The 21,250-nt window shown below is 30.2% G+C and overlaps 2 protein-coding genes across 2 annotated transcripts; one reads left to right on the top strand and one right to left on the bottom strand.

Moving 5' to 3' along the window:
- The first annotated feature begins 10,044 nt into the window (after positions 1-10,044).
- LOC130804035 (sorting nexin 2B-like) lies at positions 10,045-17,227 on the top strand. The gene is made up of 5 exons (XM_057668329.1): positions 10,045-11,159; positions 11,636-11,845; positions 14,635-14,895; positions 15,542-15,628; positions 16,948-17,227. Exons 1-5 carry the CDS (start codon positions 10,164-10,166, stop codon positions 17,026-17,028), a joined length of 1,635 nt encoding a protein of 544 aa, XP_057524312.1. The 5' UTR covers positions 10,045-10,163; the 3' UTR covers positions 17,029-17,227.
- Positions 17,228-17,599: 372 nt separating this feature from the next.
- On the bottom strand, positions 17,600-20,850 carry LOC130804034 (probable leucine-rich repeat receptor-like protein kinase IMK3). The gene is made up of 2 exons (XM_057668328.1): positions 18,977-20,850; positions 17,600-18,352 (listed from the first exon to the last, which is right to left on the bottom strand). Exons 1-2 carry the CDS (start codon positions 20,718-20,720, stop codon positions 17,736-17,738), a joined length of 2,361 nt encoding a protein of 786 aa, XP_057524311.1. The 5' UTR covers positions 20,721-20,850; the 3' UTR covers positions 17,600-17,735.
- Positions 20,851-21,250: the final 400 nt, after the last annotated feature.

The raw sequence follows: 21,250 nt of genomic DNA, 5'->3' as shown, positions 1-21,250 counted from the left end.
ATATAATCTCGATTAATTGTTTGGTTATTTATTTAAGTATGTTCTTGATTAAAATTGATTCTTGTAAATGTTTATTTAAATATCAAATTTTAAAAGTGAATTATTTTTAATAGAAATTTAAATTAATAACTGTTGATTAGTAATCTTATTATTCGTCGGTTTCAAGATATGAAAACTCGTCAAAATAGAATATAAAATATTTTTTTACAGAATTAAATTGAAAATATTTTTTTTTGTATCAAGGATTATTTTTAGTAAATTATTAATTTATCGATTGTACTCTCACTAAGGTTGAATCCTGAGTCCGCCACTAAGAACAAGTGATCATTATATTTAGGACAACAATCATTTTTTGCCTAAATATATTCTCTCATATATATATATATATATATATATATATATATATATATATATATATATATATATATATATATATATATATATATATATATATATATATATATATATATATATATATATATATATATATATATATTATATTTCCACATTTGCAAACATTTTAGTGAAAATGCGTACAATAATCATATGAAGTAGAATTAAAGAGAATTAAATTGTGGTCCTTATAATTAATATTAATTCCTATAACCTAATTTTATTTATTTTGTGAGTACTTACCCCCAACAAATCGCATTGAGAGATAAGGAATACGATACTTTTAAAGCACAAATTATTGGTTGAACCTTAGCTTCATCCACTAACACATTGTCAACTTATATTAGTAAAAATGATAGGAGTATTTAATTCATTTTTATATTTGTTGGAAATTGCAGTGTGTTTGTGAATCCAACATAATAGTATAATCCGAACAATAATATGTGCGTATGCACTAAATTAATTAAATTGTGATTTTCTTCATAATACTCTCTATTTTCTAAATATTCTTTTCATTTACTTTTTGCACAGTTTTCAAGATAAACTTTAAGTCTTACATTCTAAATACGCATTATAAAAATTATAAAAAAGGATATTTTAAGACGAATCTAACAAGATCTCACATGAATAAATTTAATCATCTATACATGTCTTAAAAATCTTAATTAAATTTCTCTCTCCGAAATAAAATAATCAAAATGAGAAGAACATTAGAAAATAAAGAGAATATGTAATTTAATATAAATAGATTTTAAACATTCGGGCACACAATTCTATCTTTTCCTCACTCAAGGATATACACAAAACTATCTTTTCCATAAAAATTATAGACTTTTAATATTTATGTTGTTAGTCCAATTTTATTAACACATATATTATAATCCATTTGTTTTTAATTATTTAGGTTAATAACTCTCAGAATTTTAATCATTACAATAGCCAAAAACACAATTTATAGTACTCCATATTTTAAGATATTAGTAAAAATTCATAAAACGTAAGACCATATATTAAGTAATTTAAAGCTTATTGTATATTTAACTATAAGATTTAACTTATGATTTCCATATAAAACGAATATTTTTCAAGGCAACAAACTACGACTAACACATGATGACATCAAAGTTAAATTAAAGTTGTACGAGTAACTTTGCGACCTTGACAATTACACCATATAAAATTATAATTGGTGTGCCTTATTTTATATTATTTTAAAATATTTTAGACTTAAAAATAAATAATAAAATAAACATAAAAATTTAATATTACCACAAAGTGGATTATTCAACATAATAGCACCTTAATTAATCTTAATTATTATGAATGAATCCAGATTACTAATATAAGGTGAGTCAAACACTCATATTTGTATATATACTGAATCATTTTTATTATCATTTTCAATATTATATGTTTTGCAAATTAATATTAATATGTTTTTAATTAAATGACTCAAACCATGACCTTAACAGTTCTGATCAGGCTAAGATCTAGATTTTTCACGGTTATTAATGAATATTGACCATAATATAATTACCATTGTATATTGATGTACGACTTAAGTATGTCAATTGTCAAGCATGTAAACCTAATACACGGAATAGCTAATGACTATGACCATTAAAATTCGTTGGCGTAGATTTTGGGGTGCGAAAGAGAAAGGAAAGGCAAGGATAAGTAATCACCAAATCACAAAGTTTCTAGATTGTTGAACAATACTAAAGTCTTTCAATACTATGGTGGAGTAGTTCATAGATTTATCTTCTATTTTTACATATTTTGAATATAATTGGTCTAAGCAATTCTATGTTTGAAATTAAAAATACATGATATTTTAAAAGATGTAGATAATTAGGTTAAATACTTAAACCAAATGATAGGGCTTTTGTAATGAACAAATTATTTTTATTAAAATTTTATTTTAAATTTATCATTTTAGTGAAAGTTGATTAATCATTTTAATTGATCATTATGTAAACTACAAACAAATTTTTTTCTAAAAAATAAAAATAATTATAGTAAAAATGAATAAATTTATTATAAAATGATCACATAAAGCTATATATGTGAACAAATATATGACTTCGTCGTATGAAGATGATTAATTATTACTTTGATATATTACGTGTAGTATCTTTTCTAGACGCAATTTTTTTATTTGGCTATTCTAACATGAACAATAAAAATGACATTAATATGATTAAATGTATTAATATAGTATATTATGATTATCATCACTTAGCAAAATGATAATATTTTATAATTTCTTTATTAATATTTAGGAAGATTTTATATATTAAATAAATTTAGATAAATATTTATATAATTTATATTAATATTTTTACCAACTAACCAATCATCAATCAATAAATTATATTGAGTATATAAACTGCAACCAATACGTATGCGAAAGCACAACAACAACCACATCAACATCAAAATGGGCTGAAATTATTTAAATTGTAGAATGACAATTGTTTCAAGTGCTTATTTATTAGTATATAATATAGATTCTATGTAAATATAAAATCAATTAGTATACTCAATAATTTAAAATGATCATCAGATGACTCAAATATCCTTCTTTTTTATTATGTTGTTAAAAAATATTACTTTTGTTCTCTTAAAAAAATCAAATATAATATTTCAAAGCAACACTTACTAGTGGAAAAAACCTTGTTTGCTGCGGTTTTTTTTGCCATTATTTGCTGCGGTTTTGGCCCCCAGCAATAGTGATAGCAGCAAATGTCCTACTTTAAATGCTGCGGTTCAAAACCGCAGCAAATAAGGGTGTTATTTGCTGCGGTCATGGGCTAAAACCGCAGCAAATAATGAGCAGCAAATACAATTTTTTCCACTAGTGACTTAATTTGACTTCTAATTCTCATATATATATATATATATATATATATATATATATATATATATATATATATATATATATATATATATATATATATATATATATATATATATATATATATATATATATATATATATATATATATATAGGATCAAATAAGAAGGATTTTAAAATGAGAAGGGTGAGAAGGATTTTTGTTCGATTTTATTTGGTTACTATATATATAAAAAAGGATACTATGTTATAAATTAAGAACATTTTAAAAATTATTTCATAGTTATCTTTCTGTGTAACATAGTTACTTTTACAATTATAAGTTTTTAGCTCAATCGTGACTATAATTTTTTTTTATTTTAGTGAAATCAAGGGTGTAAAGTCCTTCTTACCCTTCTCATTTTCAACTCCTTTTCAATGGATCTCTTCCCTATATATATATATATATATATATATATATATATATATATATATATATATATATATATATATATATATATATAATCCAAATATTAACTTTATACTAACATTATCTCGAAGTCCCTATCATGTATAATGCATTATTGATGAATGGAACCATTTTGCAAAGAATAATTATTTTAGTAATTGAAATTCACAAAATCGGTTACCAACATTTGCGTGCAAGTAGTACCTCATCCCCAATTATGTATTATAAGTACATTTCACATGGAACTATCATCAAAACTTTGCTAAGGAGTTGATTATAGAAAAAATGGATATTGTTGAATGTAATTCTCCTGTTAAATTTGCATTATAGGTATTGTTGGGAAAATCATAAAAAAAATATTTTGAAAATTGCATGGATAAGATGAAAAGGTAATTTTAATATACGGATAAGAATTAAAGATAAAATATAAGATATTGTCAAAAATAAAAATTGTGTAAATTTAATGAAACAGACTAAAATAACTAGAGTGAATTCCGTACATGCAATTGGATTCGAGATAATGTAGTTGATGTATGCGTGTGTTCATAGATTTCAATAAGAGTCAACATAATGCTTGAGAAGTAAGAACCCTATATTTGGACCACATCTTGCTAAAAAAATTGATCATCTTGTAAGATATGCATACTCCTTGTAAGCTATGTTGTGTGCTCAAAACTCCATCTATGATCTATCTATTAAAATTTGCAATTGTTGTACAAAATGTAATTCGTTGTTATAAATTCAAAGAAATAGAAACAGAGTGAAGTCATATTATGGCTGGCATCAGCTCGACCCTACAGTCAACTTTTAAGTCTATATATTTTGCTACCCTTTTTTTTTCTTTTTTTTTCTTTTTTTTTTTTTTTAAATAAATTTAGCCTTGTAATTTTTTGATCATATATTATTGCAGGTATCTTAATCTTCTAGAAATATAGAATTTTTGTATAGGTGCAATACAACAATATGACACTAATGCAAATCAAACATCGCAAATTAAACAACAGTATGTTTGGCAAATGAATTTTTAGTTGACTTTTGATTTTTGTGTTTTTAGTTAGTCAAACAATCAAAAAATTGTTTTGATAAATGACTTAAGGTCGAAATCATAAGGCTACTATGAGTAACTTATTGATTGACTTTTGGTTTCGGCCGATTTGAAATTGGGTGTTGTATCCACATTGGTTTTTATATGTTTTGAAATTTAATTTGAAGTGTAGACCAAGTCAGATTCGATAGGTTAAGTGAATGACAAACCATCTGATCTGTTTTGAAAACATGTAGAAATAAAATGTAAATAACTAAGTTATTATGTTAACTTGAAATCAATGAACTACAACAAATTTTTGTATCTGATATTCAGTTTACAGTCAGTGCGATTATAATGAACAAACAATAATAATAATAATAATAATTGTAATAACATTTAGTATTTTAGTTTCTTTTAATGGTCCAAACAATTTTACTTTAAATAAACTTTCTTTTATTTTATAATATTTCATACTTATTTAATAAATTATACACAATTCTTTAATCTTCGTGATATTTATAAATAGGATAAAATGAGTAAATCCAATAAACTAAGTACATATTTACTTGATCTACTTAACAACCTTGAATAGGTTTTGGCATTACATTGTTTCCAATGACCAATTATATGTCACACGTTTTAGTTTTACGTCCTTTGATTTTTTGGGTTAATTGTTTTTGTTTGTGTAGCATGGTGGATCATCCGAAATGCTTAGCTCACGCAATTAAATAGTAAGTGCTTAGTTCATTGGATTGTTGTTTGTTTTTTATTTAACAACCCGAAAACTTGTCAAATTAGTTGGTCGAATAGATTTAATCCAATAATTATAGATTTATTAGTATTTATTCTTATTGCTATAGAATACCTAAAAAAACCATGTAATTTTTTCTCTGGAATTTTGAATTTAGTTTTCGTATTCTACTTGGGCGAAAAACAAGTTTTCAAAACCTAGTTGTGGATTGTAAAAAATCGACTCAAATAATATAAATGGAAGGAAAAATAATAGGTTATAAGCCAAAAATTTTATATTAAACTTGAATGTTCACCAAATTTCATTAAAATGGGTTATGACTTATCTTTCACTAATTTAAGTAGTATCTCAAATTCGCATACTTGCATGAGATATAAAATAATTACCGAATAATCAGCGGTAATTTTCATTCGGTTCATCAGAGCGATTTCGGATCATTTCAAAATCAAGTCTTGTGTGCATATTGATTTTTTCATATTGAAAATTTATTTTTAAGTTAGGTCAAAGTCAGGGTAGTTATACAAAGTCGATAATTATCGGAAATCTATTTTGAACACCTATACCTATAATATAGACAACTTTTGCCATTATATATAAGTAGGTGAGAAAAATATGCATACCCTCACCCTACAAAGCTTAGTTTTCTGAAAATAAAGAAAAAAAAAATTCCCTACAATAATAATGGTGGACAAAACCTAGTCTTTAGTACACAACTACGCATTAGCTAGCTGGAATAATGTAATTAAGAAACATGTGCAAGTTCTTAGAAATTACCTCATTACCTGCTGGAATGAGCCATGTATAATGGCATAGTAAAATTATTCATATTATATAGTAGTAACTTGTAAATGGTGCAATGTTACGGTAAAAATCAAAATTCTTATATGCTTAGGTAAAAACTAATGAAAACGTTTTTTTTAAATTTAGATGAATGAAAACGTATTTAATAACGTTGCAATAAATGTAAGTTGATGAGTATTTGTTGCATTTTTTTAATGAGATTTACCCATCCTTACATTTGGAGGATTACAAAACAGATCCAATCTTTTATAATTGAATTTAATTTGACATGACATTGAAAATAGATTAATAATTATATAAAAAACAGCATGAACACAAAATTCAATTTTAAACCGACCCACAAAGCATCTAATTCGAAATTCACTTGATGACTCAAATAAACACCTCTATAGCCAACCCTTAATTCCGGCATCTCACATAGTCATATAGAGTACCATACGTCATTAACATCTCATCTCCCAAAGTGAGGCAAAAATTGACTAGTACTCCTTGAGTTAATTCGAAAAAAATTAGATATAATGAGTTAAAGTGGTGAGATATTTTGAAAAAAAGGAGAATACAGAAAGTAAAATTAGTAAACTTATGTTAAACAATAATAAATTTATTGAAACAGATTAAAATGAAAAATAGAACAGACCGAGTGTAATGGAGGATTAGTTATGATGTGAAGTGAAGAAACAAATAACATAGCAATATAGCATTATTATCATCAAAAGCTTCATGTAGAAGAAATAAAATAATGATTAATGCTTATTAAACATGTTTAAAGTGCAATGATTAATTACTATTGAGCTCGTTGAAACTAACCTATATGTAATTAGTTACCCATTCTTATAGACTATGGTTGGTTGAAGAAAAAAAAGAAGGGAAAAGATTAAGATAGGTGAACCAAAAACTAGTTAGCAAAATCTAATTAATCAACCCAAAAGTTGGTGAGTTCGTTACTGACTTTTAAGAATCTTTTTTGATGGAAATAAACATCACATATGACATAGAAGAAGTAATCTCATTTTTCTTATTTTTCTTTTTATTTATCTTTTTTTTTATTTAATTTTTATTTGATCATACTTCACACTCTTTCTTAAATTATCATCTATATATTTAATTTATATTATCATTATTTATAGATTTCTTCCACTTTTCTATGAAATATATAATATAATAGGAGTACATCATATTCTAATAAAAAATTTGAGTTAATTTGAATTCAAATTTAAGAAAAATTAAAAGGATTAAATGGGACCATATGGAATGAGTGATTTCAGAAAAAAAGGAAAAATAGTAATTATATAGCAATTATCTAAACGGTTGAATATCGTATATAAAGATATAAATAACGAAAAAAAGTTATCAAATTAAAAAAATAATATATTTGATGTAAATATATCAAAAAAGAAAATTTTAATTACCATAAGAAAAAATATTTATTTTTACTCATTTTTCGTATTTTCATCGAATTATACTTGAGCTTATTTCTTTGGGACGAAGTATATTGTTGTAATCAATTTGGTTGTTGAATAGTTTAAGAACATTGAAATCATAATGTTTGAAAATTTGTCAAAAATTAAGTTGCCCGTCAAAGTGCTCTCAACTCAATCACTTGTCTACACTTTTTCCATTTGATTTTGTTTGATAGTGCCATAGCGGTTAACGACTCTTTCCCATCGTTTTAACTTTTAAGAGATTTTATAATTAATATGTGGATCTGTCTTTATTTGTATTACTTTGGATTTTAATTTGTTGTATTAAGTTTTTATTTAAAATTAAATTATATTATCTCTTTAATCTCATTTATATATATTAATTATTTTTTAATATTATTAATATTAATACACTTTTATCTCTCTCTATTTGAAACTAAATTCCTACTTTTCTCTAAACATATCCTCTTTTACATGATGATACAAATTTATTGGGACATATAATATTTTTTTATATTGAATCTAAAATTAACTTTTTTTCCTAATTTAAACAATGAGTGTGTATTATCTATACAAATTCTTGTATTAGACGGTCTCTTCATGAAATAAGCCTTTTATGTAGATTGTATAGCCCATATAATATGGACTCTTTGTTATAAAATCGTTTCACCGATAACGACCTCTCAAAAAAATAACTGATTTATTATTTACGTACTTTTGAATTTTGACACACTTGATGATCTTGGATGCTGCTATAAGAATTTTGGGCTTTGTTTGGTTAGTTGGAGGCATGATTTATGGCCACTTTGAGCCCATTTGTACTGTCTTGGGCTGAATGATTGAAAAATTAAGATACGTCGATGGTCCAAAATCGCTCTCCATCTTGTATGAAATACTTTACCGACCATCTTGTATGAGACCGTCTCATCATGAGACGGGTCATAGAAAAGGTCTATTAATAAAAAATATAATAAGAAACAATAAAAATTGAGTCCCCACTTATACGGGAAGCAATTTTTTTTAATAGTTTGGGCGGACCAAGTTGGAGTCTTCTCAAGTGAGACGACCACAATAGAAAATTAGTAAATACTTCACTGATTTTTGATCCAATAATTAAAATTGATGTTTTAGATTTGTTTAAAATTCAATAATTTTTTTGGTTCAACTTTAATATTTTCATGTGTATAAATTATATTTCTGTAAATTTTTAAAATTTTGATATATAATTAATAAATCTAATTAAAAAAACTCTTATCCCTATTATTGTCGTTGTTGTGTTTTTATATATTTTTCTAGTGATAAGAATAATATAACAATAAACTTTTAGTTTGTTGGATCAGATTCCACCACTTTAAATTTGATTAATCATCTATTTTAAGAGCCTTAATTGGTGCTAAGTAGCTTCAACATGGTTGCATACGGAACATATCCAGGATCCAGCAAATATCAATAGCACCAACACATGATGATAAAAATAACGGTCTTAACCAATATTGACGCGTATTTCTACTTGTCTTCTCCTTGGAGGGGACACATCTATTATCTTTCTGTTACCCTCCTTCTCCACCGAACCCTAACTTGTGTGGAACACTTAGTTAAAAACTCTGACTCTATGCTTCCAAATAAATAGCTTTTATGATTAATATATGTACATAAAAAGTTCATACAACTAATACATATACACATCAACATTATCTTCTCAAAACATGTATATTCTCAAAACATGTATATTGTTATAGCATATAATAAGTTGTTAGATTTTTTATATAAAAATTAGATTTGTAAGGAGTATATAGTTAACTTCATGAAATATATATAAATTAGATTTATTATTGCATATAATAAGTTGTTAACTTCATAAAATATATAAATTAATTAGTTGCTCTAACTAAATTAGTAGAAGTATATAGTTAAAAAAAAAGAAACAACTATATTTTTTCTTTTCTCTCTCCAAACGAGAATAAATGAATTGGTATATACTTCATAAACTTAGTGCACCATATTTATTGTACACTACTTTTCAATTGTTTCTTCACTAGCCTAATATTTCACCTTCCACTTCAATAATTCATATTATTAAATTTAAAGATTAATGCATACTGGTTTAGACCATAAAATAATCGTTAAAATAGTTTGAAGGTTCCATGACTATAATTTTTTTCAAACATTCTTAAATGAGACAGAACCATAGTCATAACTATTTTTATTGGATTGATCTTCTATTAAAATAAAGGTAAATATTAATTTTCCACGTGGAAAAAATATGCCAACGTGTACCAATCAAAATTCAGTTCCCACGTCGACAATATAAGTACACAGTCGTGTACTCGTCTCAAGGTCCTCGTGTTTCTCACTGTCCTTTTACTATCATAGAACCAGGCCATAAAATCTTCAAAATTCAATTTATCTTCATCTTTGTCAAAAAAAAAAATCCCCAAATTTATCGAAAACATTAGGGTTTCAAAATGATGGGACACGATCAATATTCAACTGACGAAGAATCTCATTCACAAATGGAGAACTTAAATCTACACGATCATATTCCTTCTCCTACTCAATCCTCTACCTTAAATGGCGCTTTTCAATCACCGCCGGAAATCTCAACCACAGCTATTGATGAAGCATCTGTCGAAACCCTAGCTCAGTTGAACCACAATCACCAAAGCCCTAGTTCTTCAATAAATTCATTTCTTGATCCTCCATCTTATGCCGACGCAATGTTTCGATCTTTCGACGCAGATGTGGAATTTTCTGGAGAAATTAATGGTTTTGATCGGAGTGATTCGTCGGGTTTGGAGTCGGAGTATATCTACATTTCGGTTTCGGATCCCCAGAAAGTTCCAGAACCTTCGAATTCACTTGTTCCAGGTAGCGGTTCTTACTATACTTACCTGATTACAACTAGAACGAATTTGCCGGAATTCGAAGTTACTGAATTCAGTGTTAGAAGAAGATTTCGAGAGGTGGTTACACTTGCCGAGCGATTATCTGATGCTTTTCGAGGTTATTTCATTCCCTTAAGGCCGGATAAGAGTATAATGGATAGTCAAATGATGCAAAAGAATGAATTTGTTGAGCAAAGGAGAGTTGCTATAGAAAAATATTTAAAAAAATTGGCTAATCATCCTGTGATTCGAAAAAGCGACGAGTTTAAGGTGTTTTTGCAGGTGGAAGGGAAGCTTCCGCTTGTTAAGACAACGGATGTTGCATCGAGGATGCTTGATGGTATAGTTAAGTTGCCAGGCCAGCTGATTGGGGAGTCAGCCATTACGCCGGAGGAAGTTGTTCAGCCGGCGAAAAGTGGGAGGGATTTGTTTAGGCTGTTTAAGGAGTTGAGACAGGCAGTGGCGAATGATTGGGCCGGTACGAAACCAGCTGTTGTTGAGGAAGATAAGGAGTTTTTGGAGAAGAAGCAGAAACTTAATGATCTTGAAATGCAACTTAGCAGTGTGTCTCAAGAGGTAGTAATTTGTTTAGCTTTCTGGTTATGGAAGTCATTAGTGTTTTTATTTGTCAATCAATGAATTTATTCGGTTGAGGAAACATCTAATATAAAGCATTGCTCCCTTTTTCCCTTTGATGTTGTAACGTATTTGCTATGTTTAAACTATTGGTATAGATTAGTGGAGGATGAGAACAAAATTAGATTGATGAAATATATGGATGAGGTGAACTTGAGATTTTGTGAATGTCCTTAGATTGACAATAGATGATATAAGACCACTGCCAAAAACAAAATGTATCAAAATAAAAGATATTTAAGGTAAATATTGTAGCAAAATCACAAGGATAGAGGTTGTAGCTTTTAATTACAAAATGAAGGAACTTTAATTATATACAAAAATGTGAGTGTGCCTGTTATAACTGAATAATATCTTAGTTGTTTAGCGTGTTATGTAGGTGTATTTTGACTATTGATTTGTGATGGTTGTGTTAGGCTGAAACATTAGTGAAAGCACAGCAAGATATCGGTGAGACAATGGGGGCGTTGGGTTTGGCATTTGTTAAGTTGACAAAGTTTGAGTTTGAGGATGCAAAGTACGAGTGCCAAAGAACGCGAGCAGTTGATATGAAGAGTATGGCGACGGCTGCTGTTAAAGCAAGTAGACTATATCGAGAATTGAATTCGCAGACTGTTAAGCATTTGGTAAAGATTTCCTTATTATTATGACATTTTTTAATTGTGATGGAATCTTCTTGTTGATTTACCAGGATTACTGAAAAAATCAGAGGAATTTTTTGTTAAGCTACATTGTAATCGTAGACATAAGTGGATAATTATATGATATCATTTATGCAGCTAACTTAGCTATTGTATGGTTGAAACCTCATGCCATTAATCCTTTTTGTTCAAGCTATGGTAGTTTAGCAGGCTACGTAAAACTTATAGCTTTGTTGATGGTCTTTCGTGGGATTACATATGGATTGCTAGGTCACACGAAGATATAGTGCGTTAGTGTTACCTGATTTGTTATAGGATTGCTGCTTACTTGTCACATGTCTGGCAAAAGGAGATGGTTTTTTGTAAAAATTTTCATTGATTTACAGGATGTTATTAGTTTATTATAAAAAAATAGGTGAGCAACTTAATGGACTTCTTATTCCGAATAATAGATTTGGTATCTGCTTCCAACTATACTGACATTAAATTCCACTTTTCATCCTAAAATTTTCAGGTTGTTTTGCATTTTATTAGCAAATTTGGTTGTCTATTATAATAGGTGCCGTAACTGATTTTTTTATCACCCTATTTCTATGAACTCATCGGAAATCTAACTTATTTATTACATATTCCTATACAACTCATATATCCATTTTGGACTTGAATACTTGTCTAAATGTCTGACTTTGTTATTTTATGAAAACATTTCAAGTTTTTGGACCGAATTGAATTTTCCAAATATTCTGCCCATGTATCAAGAATCGGACACGGGTACTTCTAGTAAAACGAAGAGTCTGAGCAAGTTAGCTTTAATTTTGGAATGAAGCAATCCATGTTGCTTAATGCACATGCCTTTATGATCTAATTTATATTTGTATACTAGTTTCATGGCTTTAGAAGTTGAGTTGTAGACATCTTCATTAGTTAATAGGCTCATAAGAAATTATGCTTTTTAGGAGGGAAAGGAAGGGGGGAGAATAGGAAAGCTTCCCTTGTTTGTTTACGAGGAAGAAAAAAACCATTTTCCTTCTAAATTTTTGCACTTTTGGAGAGATTAGACCATCAATGCAATTAAGGAACCAAAATTCCTTTCAATTCCTTTCTTTTAAATCCTTCTCCTCGAAAATTGTTATCCAAACAAGGGAAATTACATCCCTCCCCTTTTATTTCACTTCAATTCTTTAATCTAAACATAGTGTAAATGACAAATGAAATTGTGAGCTTAAAGCTAGATTTAAACAGTGCAAATGATTCCATTTGAGGTGGAAGTCACACAGTTCAATGCCTACTTCATTGAGGTGCCATATAAAGAGTTGTAATGACCGAGACGTGATTTTTTTATCTTTTATAGTACTTGAATTCGGCATTTCAACATTATAAGCCTTGTAGTATTGGCTTGGTATTGATTGTTTTGGCCAACATATTAGTAATTCATTAACTATTTGTTTGGTAAATATCTTAAGCGCCAACTAATATTTTGATCCATAGTTAGTGAATCCCCTTCCCCTAGATGATGAAAAAGCTTTCATCTCGTCAGAAAATTCTTCGTACAATTATGAGGCTTTGGCATTGGTGCTCTAACAAGAATTTTTCATCATGAATATAAAGTTTTTTTCTCTGTCTGAAGGGGGTTGCTGAAATCAGTTACCAGGATTGTTTAGAAATTCATTTTGGTATACTGACTTGATCATATGTTTTCAGTTGACTATCAAAAGTCATGCTTCCAAGTCTTTTCATGAAGTTTGAGTTGCTGACTTATTTGTGTTGCTTATGATGTTATGTTTTCTTGTGCTTGACAACTTGCAAAAGATGTCTAATTTTTCTACTTCCATTTTTTTGTAAATTTTACCTGCGCTTATGGTTCATTAGAACCGTATTAAAGTCTTCATATGTTTTAAATATTTATTTGGCTTTAGCAACTTTATTTGCGCGTTTTGATTTTTGAGGTGAAGTGAACTTTATGGAGTATGAGTCGAGTTCTAAAACTTTCCTAGGGTACTTGAGGACATAAATTGAAATCGTCGCTTATGTTAAATATCAACAACTTTCCACTTAGGTGTGAAGTTTTAGGATTTTGCTTACATACATTTGGTTGGACTTCTAGGAATTTGCAACTTCCCTTAGAAGTTTGGTAAGTATCTATCAAGATAGGAACTCAGTTGGAAATATATCTATGTTTCTGTGTATGATGGATATCTTTAAGTTTGTGCTTTGAGTTTTGTTCATGTAACAAGTGCTGCTTTAATGAGTGAGGTTTCTTATTCTATGAGGAACTGTGAATAATGTGGGTCTTTTTATCTACAATGAACAGGGCACATATAGGTCATTGTCATTACTCATTATATGTAATTGGAAACACTTCTAGTGTTTTAAGTTGCAGTTATATGCATAAGATAAACCAATGTGGGTGGTGCGGATTTTTAGTAATATAGTGGCTTCTTGACAGTAGCTGCAAATGTGTTGATTGTAGTATAAATTTGCTCAACTTTCGCATTAGAATGTCTAATTTTTATGAATGGCATACTTGCAATGGTGTGAGGTTCGTCATGTTTCATTTTCTACCATTTATTACATTGATGTGTATAATTAAGACCTTTGGATTCACATCATTTTCCCATGTTTTTTATGGATTTTGCTTGAATAATGTAGCGCTACACTTTGAATGGATTTTCATTTGTTATTATAACTTTTCACTATAAAACGGAGTCTACTAGCGATCTTTTGTGGTGATTTCAGCAGGAATCCAGTTATGATTGGTGTTTTGCTTATTTCAGGATAAACTTCATGACTATCTAGGAATGATGCTGGCTGTTGACAATGCTTTTACTGACCGCTCAAATGCATTGTTAACTGTCCAAACTCTTGTATCGGAGCTTTCTTCTTTAGAGTCAAGAGTTGAAAAATTGGAGGTTGCTTCGTCCAAAATTTTTGGTGGTGACAGGTCAAGAATGCGCAAAATTGAAGAATTAAAAGAAACAATAAAAGCAACTGAGGATGCTAAATGTTGCGCAACTAAGGAGTACGAAAGAATCAAGGTATGTTTGGTGCTTTGAAGCTTTCAAGTAAACAAATCTGATGTAAGGACAATGTTTCTGTCTCATGCAAGTTTGTCGATATTTTTTCCTTTTCAAGTCTAAACGAACAATGTTAGCATACCCCGCTAATGACATAAGATACAAGTTCTGATGTTGCGAATGCATTTTGATGCCAATATATTTTGTAATGCTCATATCCGTGTGTGGCTGTCACGGCATAAACCTGATTTGTGTGAACTATTGTTCTCGCTACTTTCCTTTTTGTGTTCATGTGCATCTACATTTGAACTGTTGGGATACAAAGTAAGTGCTGCATTTATTAACCTTAAATTATTTTCAAAGCCAATACCATTAGAGCCGTAGTATTTATTGAAGTGATGATATCATATCTCTCTTTGATCAAGGATTCTTTTTACTCTGTTCTTTGTCATCTCATTTGTGATTTGTGTTCTGCTGTAAACTATACATGAGGTGATCTTTATCGTTGACAGGACATTATGCGTTGATTGTCTTGGATTTAAGTGAAGAATGAAGATACTTTGTCTTTTTTGATTCGTATACTTTGTGATCTTTCACTAGAACTGGAGTATTTTTAAGCTGCACTTCTTAAATATAGTTCATGTGTTACTTTTCTAAATTCTCGCAGGAAAATAATCGAAGTGAGCTTGCTAGATTAGACAGAGAAAGACGTGCAGACTTTTTGAGCATGCTGAAGGGGTTTGTTGTGAATCAGGTAAATGTCTAGCCCCTCAAAGATGGAGTTATTGGTAGTAGTTAATCTTGAAATATATAAATCTTCAAGTAATTATTTAGCTTGCCTATCTTCCCCATGGGTGTAGTATATCTTGCTTCTGCTATAATTTGATACAAATGATAGATTTCTCTGTCTAGTAGGTTACTGGCATTTATATGATGCATTCTGTTTAAAAGATAGTGTCTCATATTATTGCTCTTTTGGCATATACGAATTTTTTAGTGTCGATACTTAATTTTGCCAATTTGCATGCATATAAAATACTTTGGACACTCTTGATTTCACTAGAAGCTTTTGAAACAACTAAAATCACCAAGGGGATTTTTAAAGGATGTTAGATGCTTCTGTGTCGGTATATGGAATAAGGAGTCTGGGGAAACTTTATTTGGTTCATGATAGCGATTTGGGCGGCCCCTATATTTTTGAAATTTTGTTGTGCCTCAAGTCCAACTTGTTAGGATAAAATTGCTACCCATATATTTTCTTGATGACGGATCTTCATTAGGGCTGAAAGGGGCTTGATCCCCTGAAAAGTTCTGGTCATTTATAAAAGAAAAATATTATATAATTTGTACATTAAAATATGTAATTTAGTGGTTAGGAGTGTGCTTTTTAAACAAGAAGTTGAAAGTTCGAATCTTGGCCCCCCTAACTTTTTTGTTTGAATAATAACATTGGCCCCTTTAACTTACAACCCCAAAATCCACCACTGTATGAACTAGCTTGAGGTTACTAGGATTTTTGTTTCTTGGTACTTGGTATTATCGTTTTTGTTGTAACCCGAATTTGTTATGTTGAAGTTGCTTTCTTTAAATACATAGATTGCTCGCCCACATATTTATAGTCTAGGACGGCTCGTCTATGGGATGAATTGCAGAAATTTTTCAATATGATGTGAAATATGAACCTACAAACATTGAACTTTTCTTACCTATGTACTGTAAATTGCAATCACGAGGTAGACTCCCTCCGTTTTATTGAGGTTGCTCCATTTAGCTTCCCCATGTGAGAGCCCCTTAAACATCTTTGGGACAAACTCAAGGGGACAAGTTGTGTAACGTTTCTACTTCCTAATTATAGTTATAATTCTAGTACTTATAAGTTTTAATGATACATGGGATTTTAATATAATGTGCTATTATATTTGTTTTTAAGATACAAACATCCTACGTTCTGTTATTACTAGACACGAGAACTCTCGTGTCCTAATTCCCGCAGATTGTGATTATCGTATGTTAGCACTTAGCAGAAGTTTTATGATTAACCCAGGATTGACTGAATATTTCTTACTTACGCAGGCAGGATATGCAGAAAAGGTGGCTAGTGTTTGGGAAAAGGTTGCAGATGAAACTAAAGGCTACGAAAATTGTGTTAGTTGATGTATATAATTGTACAAGTTTTTCCTTCATTTTCTTTTTATTTACTGTAACTATTTTCGGTCTGTTCTCGTTGTTTGATTTTATGTACAATTTTTGGGCACAAGTACAATAAATATTCCTCTTCAATTAGCTTAAGTTGTACATATACGATAATACGAAGGTTTCTGAGATATGAATGTGTCGAGAGTTTAGACCAAAATCTGTTACTTTCTTTGTGATCTGTAGCTGTTGTGTACTTCAAATTTTTCCGATGATTAACATATATATTTCACTCTTTTTAGTTGCATTGTTCTCCTGAAACCATTAGAGCTTGGAGAGAAACAATGTAATAAAAAAGATACGAATGTTTTTTGTGGAAAATGATGCAATTAAAAAGAAACAAATGTTAATGACAATGAGCGAAAGAAGTATTATTACACTTTCTCCATTTTGTAATTGTACCATTACTTTTTTAGTCCATTTAGTATTTTCTCCATTTTTATGAAAAAGATTGTTGAAATTGTGAAATCTTTTTATTATTTGTTTCGAACAAAAAAAAATTATCTGGTTCCAAGTGAATGGGAACAAGAGATGATAACAAATCTTTATCAAAGATTATTTAAGAACAATTACAAAATCCAATTCTATTTACAAAAAAGATAATTAGCTTTGGATTATCTAAGACAACTAATCTTTTCTAGATCTTCCAACTTCCTACAAAATCTTTCTCAATCACTCGCCAATGGATAGCCACCTCCATCATCACCCGAAGTTGGAGCTGAATCGCCCGTTCTAATATCCTCTAACTGTTGTAATACCTGCTGAACCTCGGGCCTTGAAGCGGGTGTCGGGTCAACACAATGCAAGCCCAACTTCAAAGTGTTGAGCAACTCATCACCAATAGTTGAAGCATCCTTCATCAACTCTAAGTCAAAAACCTCATTAGTCCACTCTTCTTTCACAATTGAGGCCACCCATTGTGGCAAATCCACACCGTTCATCGCCTCCCCGGGTGATTTCCCGGTGAGTAACTCTAAGATGATCACCCCTAAACTATACACATCAGTTTTCGTGTTCGCTTTCTTGAGCTTCGACAGCTCGGGAGCTCGATACCCTAGTGCACCTGCAGTAGCAATCACATTTGCTGCAGCTGATGCTGTCATTAGTCTCGACAGGCCGTAATCTGCGATCTTGGCGGCGTTGTTCTGGTCGATCAGAACATTGCTTGATGTAAGGTTGCCATGGATTATATTCTCATTGTTGTGAAGTTGGAAGAGTCCTCTTGCCATTCCTTGTATTATTCTCATTCTTGTTGGCCAGCCTACATGTGTGTCTGGTGCTCGAGCTGTAATAATAGAATTAACTTTCATGTTAATATTACTCAAAAAATAAGAAAAAATAGATAAAATATAAGAGGCTAGAAAGGTATCCAAAAATAAACCCTGGTGAGTTTAGTCCAAAGCAAATAATATCATATTAATGTAGATCATTCATGTCTGACGGGAGCAACAAAATTTATCTCAACAAATTCCAACCAATATAAAAGAAGATTTAGTTTAGTTTTATAATAGATTGGTTAAGTATGTTCTTAGTTTCATGATAAACTAAATTTTGAGTGGATTAGATCTCTAAAAACTCAATCCAAAACCTCCTTGAATTCACTTATTAAATGAACAACTGCAAAAGAATTCAACTTTCCACAAGAGATGACACATCATGTCATTAACCTAAACGGGTTTTCAGGCTCAAATGAACGCAACCTTACCATTGTTAAAAATATTGTTTTTCGGCTAACCCTTAATCTCAAAAGTTATGATATAAAGTTGTTAAGGTCAAGGTCGATGAACGCAACCTTCCCATCGTAAAAAAATATTTCCGATTAACCCTTGATTCTAATATTCAAATTCTAATGTAAAAAACTAAAAACAATTTCTAGAATTAATAATTTTTTTTTTTTGATTTTGCTTACCATGTAAGAAAGTTGCAAGGCTTCCTTTAGGAATATAATCTAAGACAAGAAGCTTCTCTCCTTTAGGTCCCATATAATAAGCCCTCAATGCCAAAAGATTTGGGTGTCTAATTTTGCCAAGCACATTAACTTCAGCTTCAAATTCCTTTTGCCCTTTTGTAATCTTTTCTCTAAGTCTCTTTACAACTACTTGACTTCCATCCTCCAAAGTAACCTTATAAGCAGTTCCATAAGTGCTTTTCCCCATAATTTCAGCTGTTGCACACAAAAGATCATCTGCAGTAAACACCATTGGGCCATCAAAATGGACTAATTTCCCACCCGTTTCGCCCGCTTTGACCTCCGGTGCACCTGACGGGCTCCCTTTTTCGACTTGTGGGGCCCGCCCTGTGGCTGCTACACCTTCCCTATCACGTCTTGATCTACCTCTTTTCCTGATCAAGCAGAACATTAGTATGCAACAAAGTATAAGCATTACCAAAATGAGTATACCAGCTGCTATAAGAATTGCATCTTTTATACTCAATTTCCTTCCTTTTTTGGCTTGTTCTTGAATGCCACTAGAAGCAGATGGTGCTTGTGTAGGGCATGGATTTGAAGAACTAAATCCACACAATTGGAGATTTCCTATAAAAGAGCTTGAATTGAACTTGTGGGTAAGCTCAATTGGAACAGAACCGGAAAGATGGTTATATGACACATTCAAGAAACTAAGGCTAGGCAAATCAGAAATTGTATGTGGGATTTCTCCATTGAAGTGATTGAAGGACAAATCAAGCTCTTTAAGGGTAGAAAGATTTCCAATTGATGGAGGAATTCGGCCTTCGATTCGATTCTTCCTAAGGTTAAGCATAGACAAATTTTGAAGATTACCTATATTTTCAGGCAAAACTCCTACAAGATTGTTATTTTCTAAGTTCAATGTGCTTAAAGAAGAAAAACTTGAAATACTACTAGGAAAACTACCCTTGATGACATTATGTGATAGATCCAATATCTTAAGACTAGAAAGTTTTCCCAAATTTATAGGCAAAACCCCAGATAGATTATTGTATTGAAGTGCAAGAACATTAAGTCCAATAGACCTAGTTAGCTCGTTTGGTATAGGACCTTCCAAAGAGTTATAGCTCAAATTAACCCAATAAAGCTTGGTAGAGTTAGCAAGGCTAGGAGGGATTGTTCCAATAAGAAAATTATGGCTAAGATCAAGGGTTTGAAGTAAATGACATAGGCCTAAAGAAGGTGGAATCAAACCCGAAAATCGGTTATTAAAAAGTTGAAGACCTCTAAGATTTGGAAGAAAACCTAAAGAAGATGGGATTGAACCTTCAATAAGATTATCATGAAGACTAAGTTTTCTAAGTGCTTGAAATTGGTTAATTTTTTCAGTAATTCTTCCTCCTAAAGTTTTCCAAGGAAGTTGGATTACAATAACTTGACCTTGGGCACATTTAATTCCTACCCAACCACCAGAACAAGCACCAAAACCACTATCATTCCAACTTTTTAAGTACCCTTTTGGATCAATTAGTTCATTTTTAAAGGCTTGTAAACCTTGATAATCAGCTTCAGTTATAAATACACCATCCCAACCTTCTTGACCTAAACCTTGATGACAAAGAATCATCAACAATATAACTAAAAATAGACACTTTTTGTACTTAAACCCAAAACCACCAAATGGTTTTTTGTTTTTTAATTGATTCTTCCATTTTTCCTTCTTTTTTTGTGATTCTTTCAACATTTGAACAAATGGGTTATTTGATAAAATGAAGTTAGGAAATGGGTTTTATTATATTTTAATTTTTTAGTGGGTTTATGGATTTTTGAAGGTGGGGTTTGAACAAAATGAAGATAAAACAGAGGATAAAACAGAGATGAGACTTGAGAGGGTTTTGTAGTAAGAGGCTATGAATTTCTGTGGCAAAGCACGTGATGAGAGGGAGAGAGAAAATCTCGTGAAAGTTTAAAAAACCCGGGACAAACTGTCAGGTTGTAAATGGTTCAGAGGCGCCTCTTAACGGCTAGTTTTTTCTTGCTCTCCTTTACAAAACATACCATTTGATTCTTTAAATTACAGCAAAAAGAAATTAAGTGTTTTTTAAGAAAAAATATGAATATTTAAAAATAGATGGAGAGAGTAAATTTTGCGGATGAAATTAAAACGGGTTAAAATGTAAGGACGTGATTAAAAGAAAATAGTTGGGTATTCTCCAAAAATAATAATGACGCAAAATGAGTAAGACGAACTAAAATAGCTGCTAGTATAAGTGG

The sequence above is a fragment of the Amaranthus tricolor genome, chromosome 17 (assembly GCF_026212465.1).
Source record: "Amaranthus tricolor cultivar Red isolate AtriRed21 chromosome 17, ASM2621246v1, whole genome shotgun sequence".
Classification (NCBI taxonomy): Eukaryota; Viridiplantae; Streptophyta; class Magnoliopsida; order Caryophyllales; family Amaranthaceae; genus Amaranthus; species Amaranthus tricolor.
The sequence above is the reverse complement of the archived record's forward strand: the minus strand, read 5'-3'. Positions and strand labels throughout refer to the sequence as shown.

What these genes read in the sequence shown, in the direction of transcription:
- LOC130804035 (XM_057668329.1), top strand. Translation starts at nt 10,164, where the DNA reads ATGATGGGACACGATCAATATTCAACTGACGAAGAATCTCATTCACAA. An exon ending in CGCAGACTGTTAAGCATTTG is followed by an intron (nt 11,846 to 14,634) that starts GTAAAGATTTCC and finishes TGCTTATTTCAG; the next exon opens with GATAAACTTCATGACTATCT. An exon ending in AGGAGTACGAAAGAATCAAG is followed by an intron (nt 14,896 to 15,541) that starts GTATGTTTGGTG and finishes AAATTCTCGCAG; the next exon opens with GAAAATAATCGAAGTGAGCT.
- LOC130804034 (XM_057668328.1), bottom strand. Translation starts at nt 20,720, where the DNA reads ATGTTGAAAGAATCACAAAAAAAGAAGGAAAAATGGAAGAATCAATTA. An exon ending in CCTTGCAACTTTCTTACATG is followed by an intron (nt 18,353 to 18,976) that starts GTAAGCAAAATC and finishes CTATTATTACAG; the next exon opens with CTCGAGCACCAGACACACAT.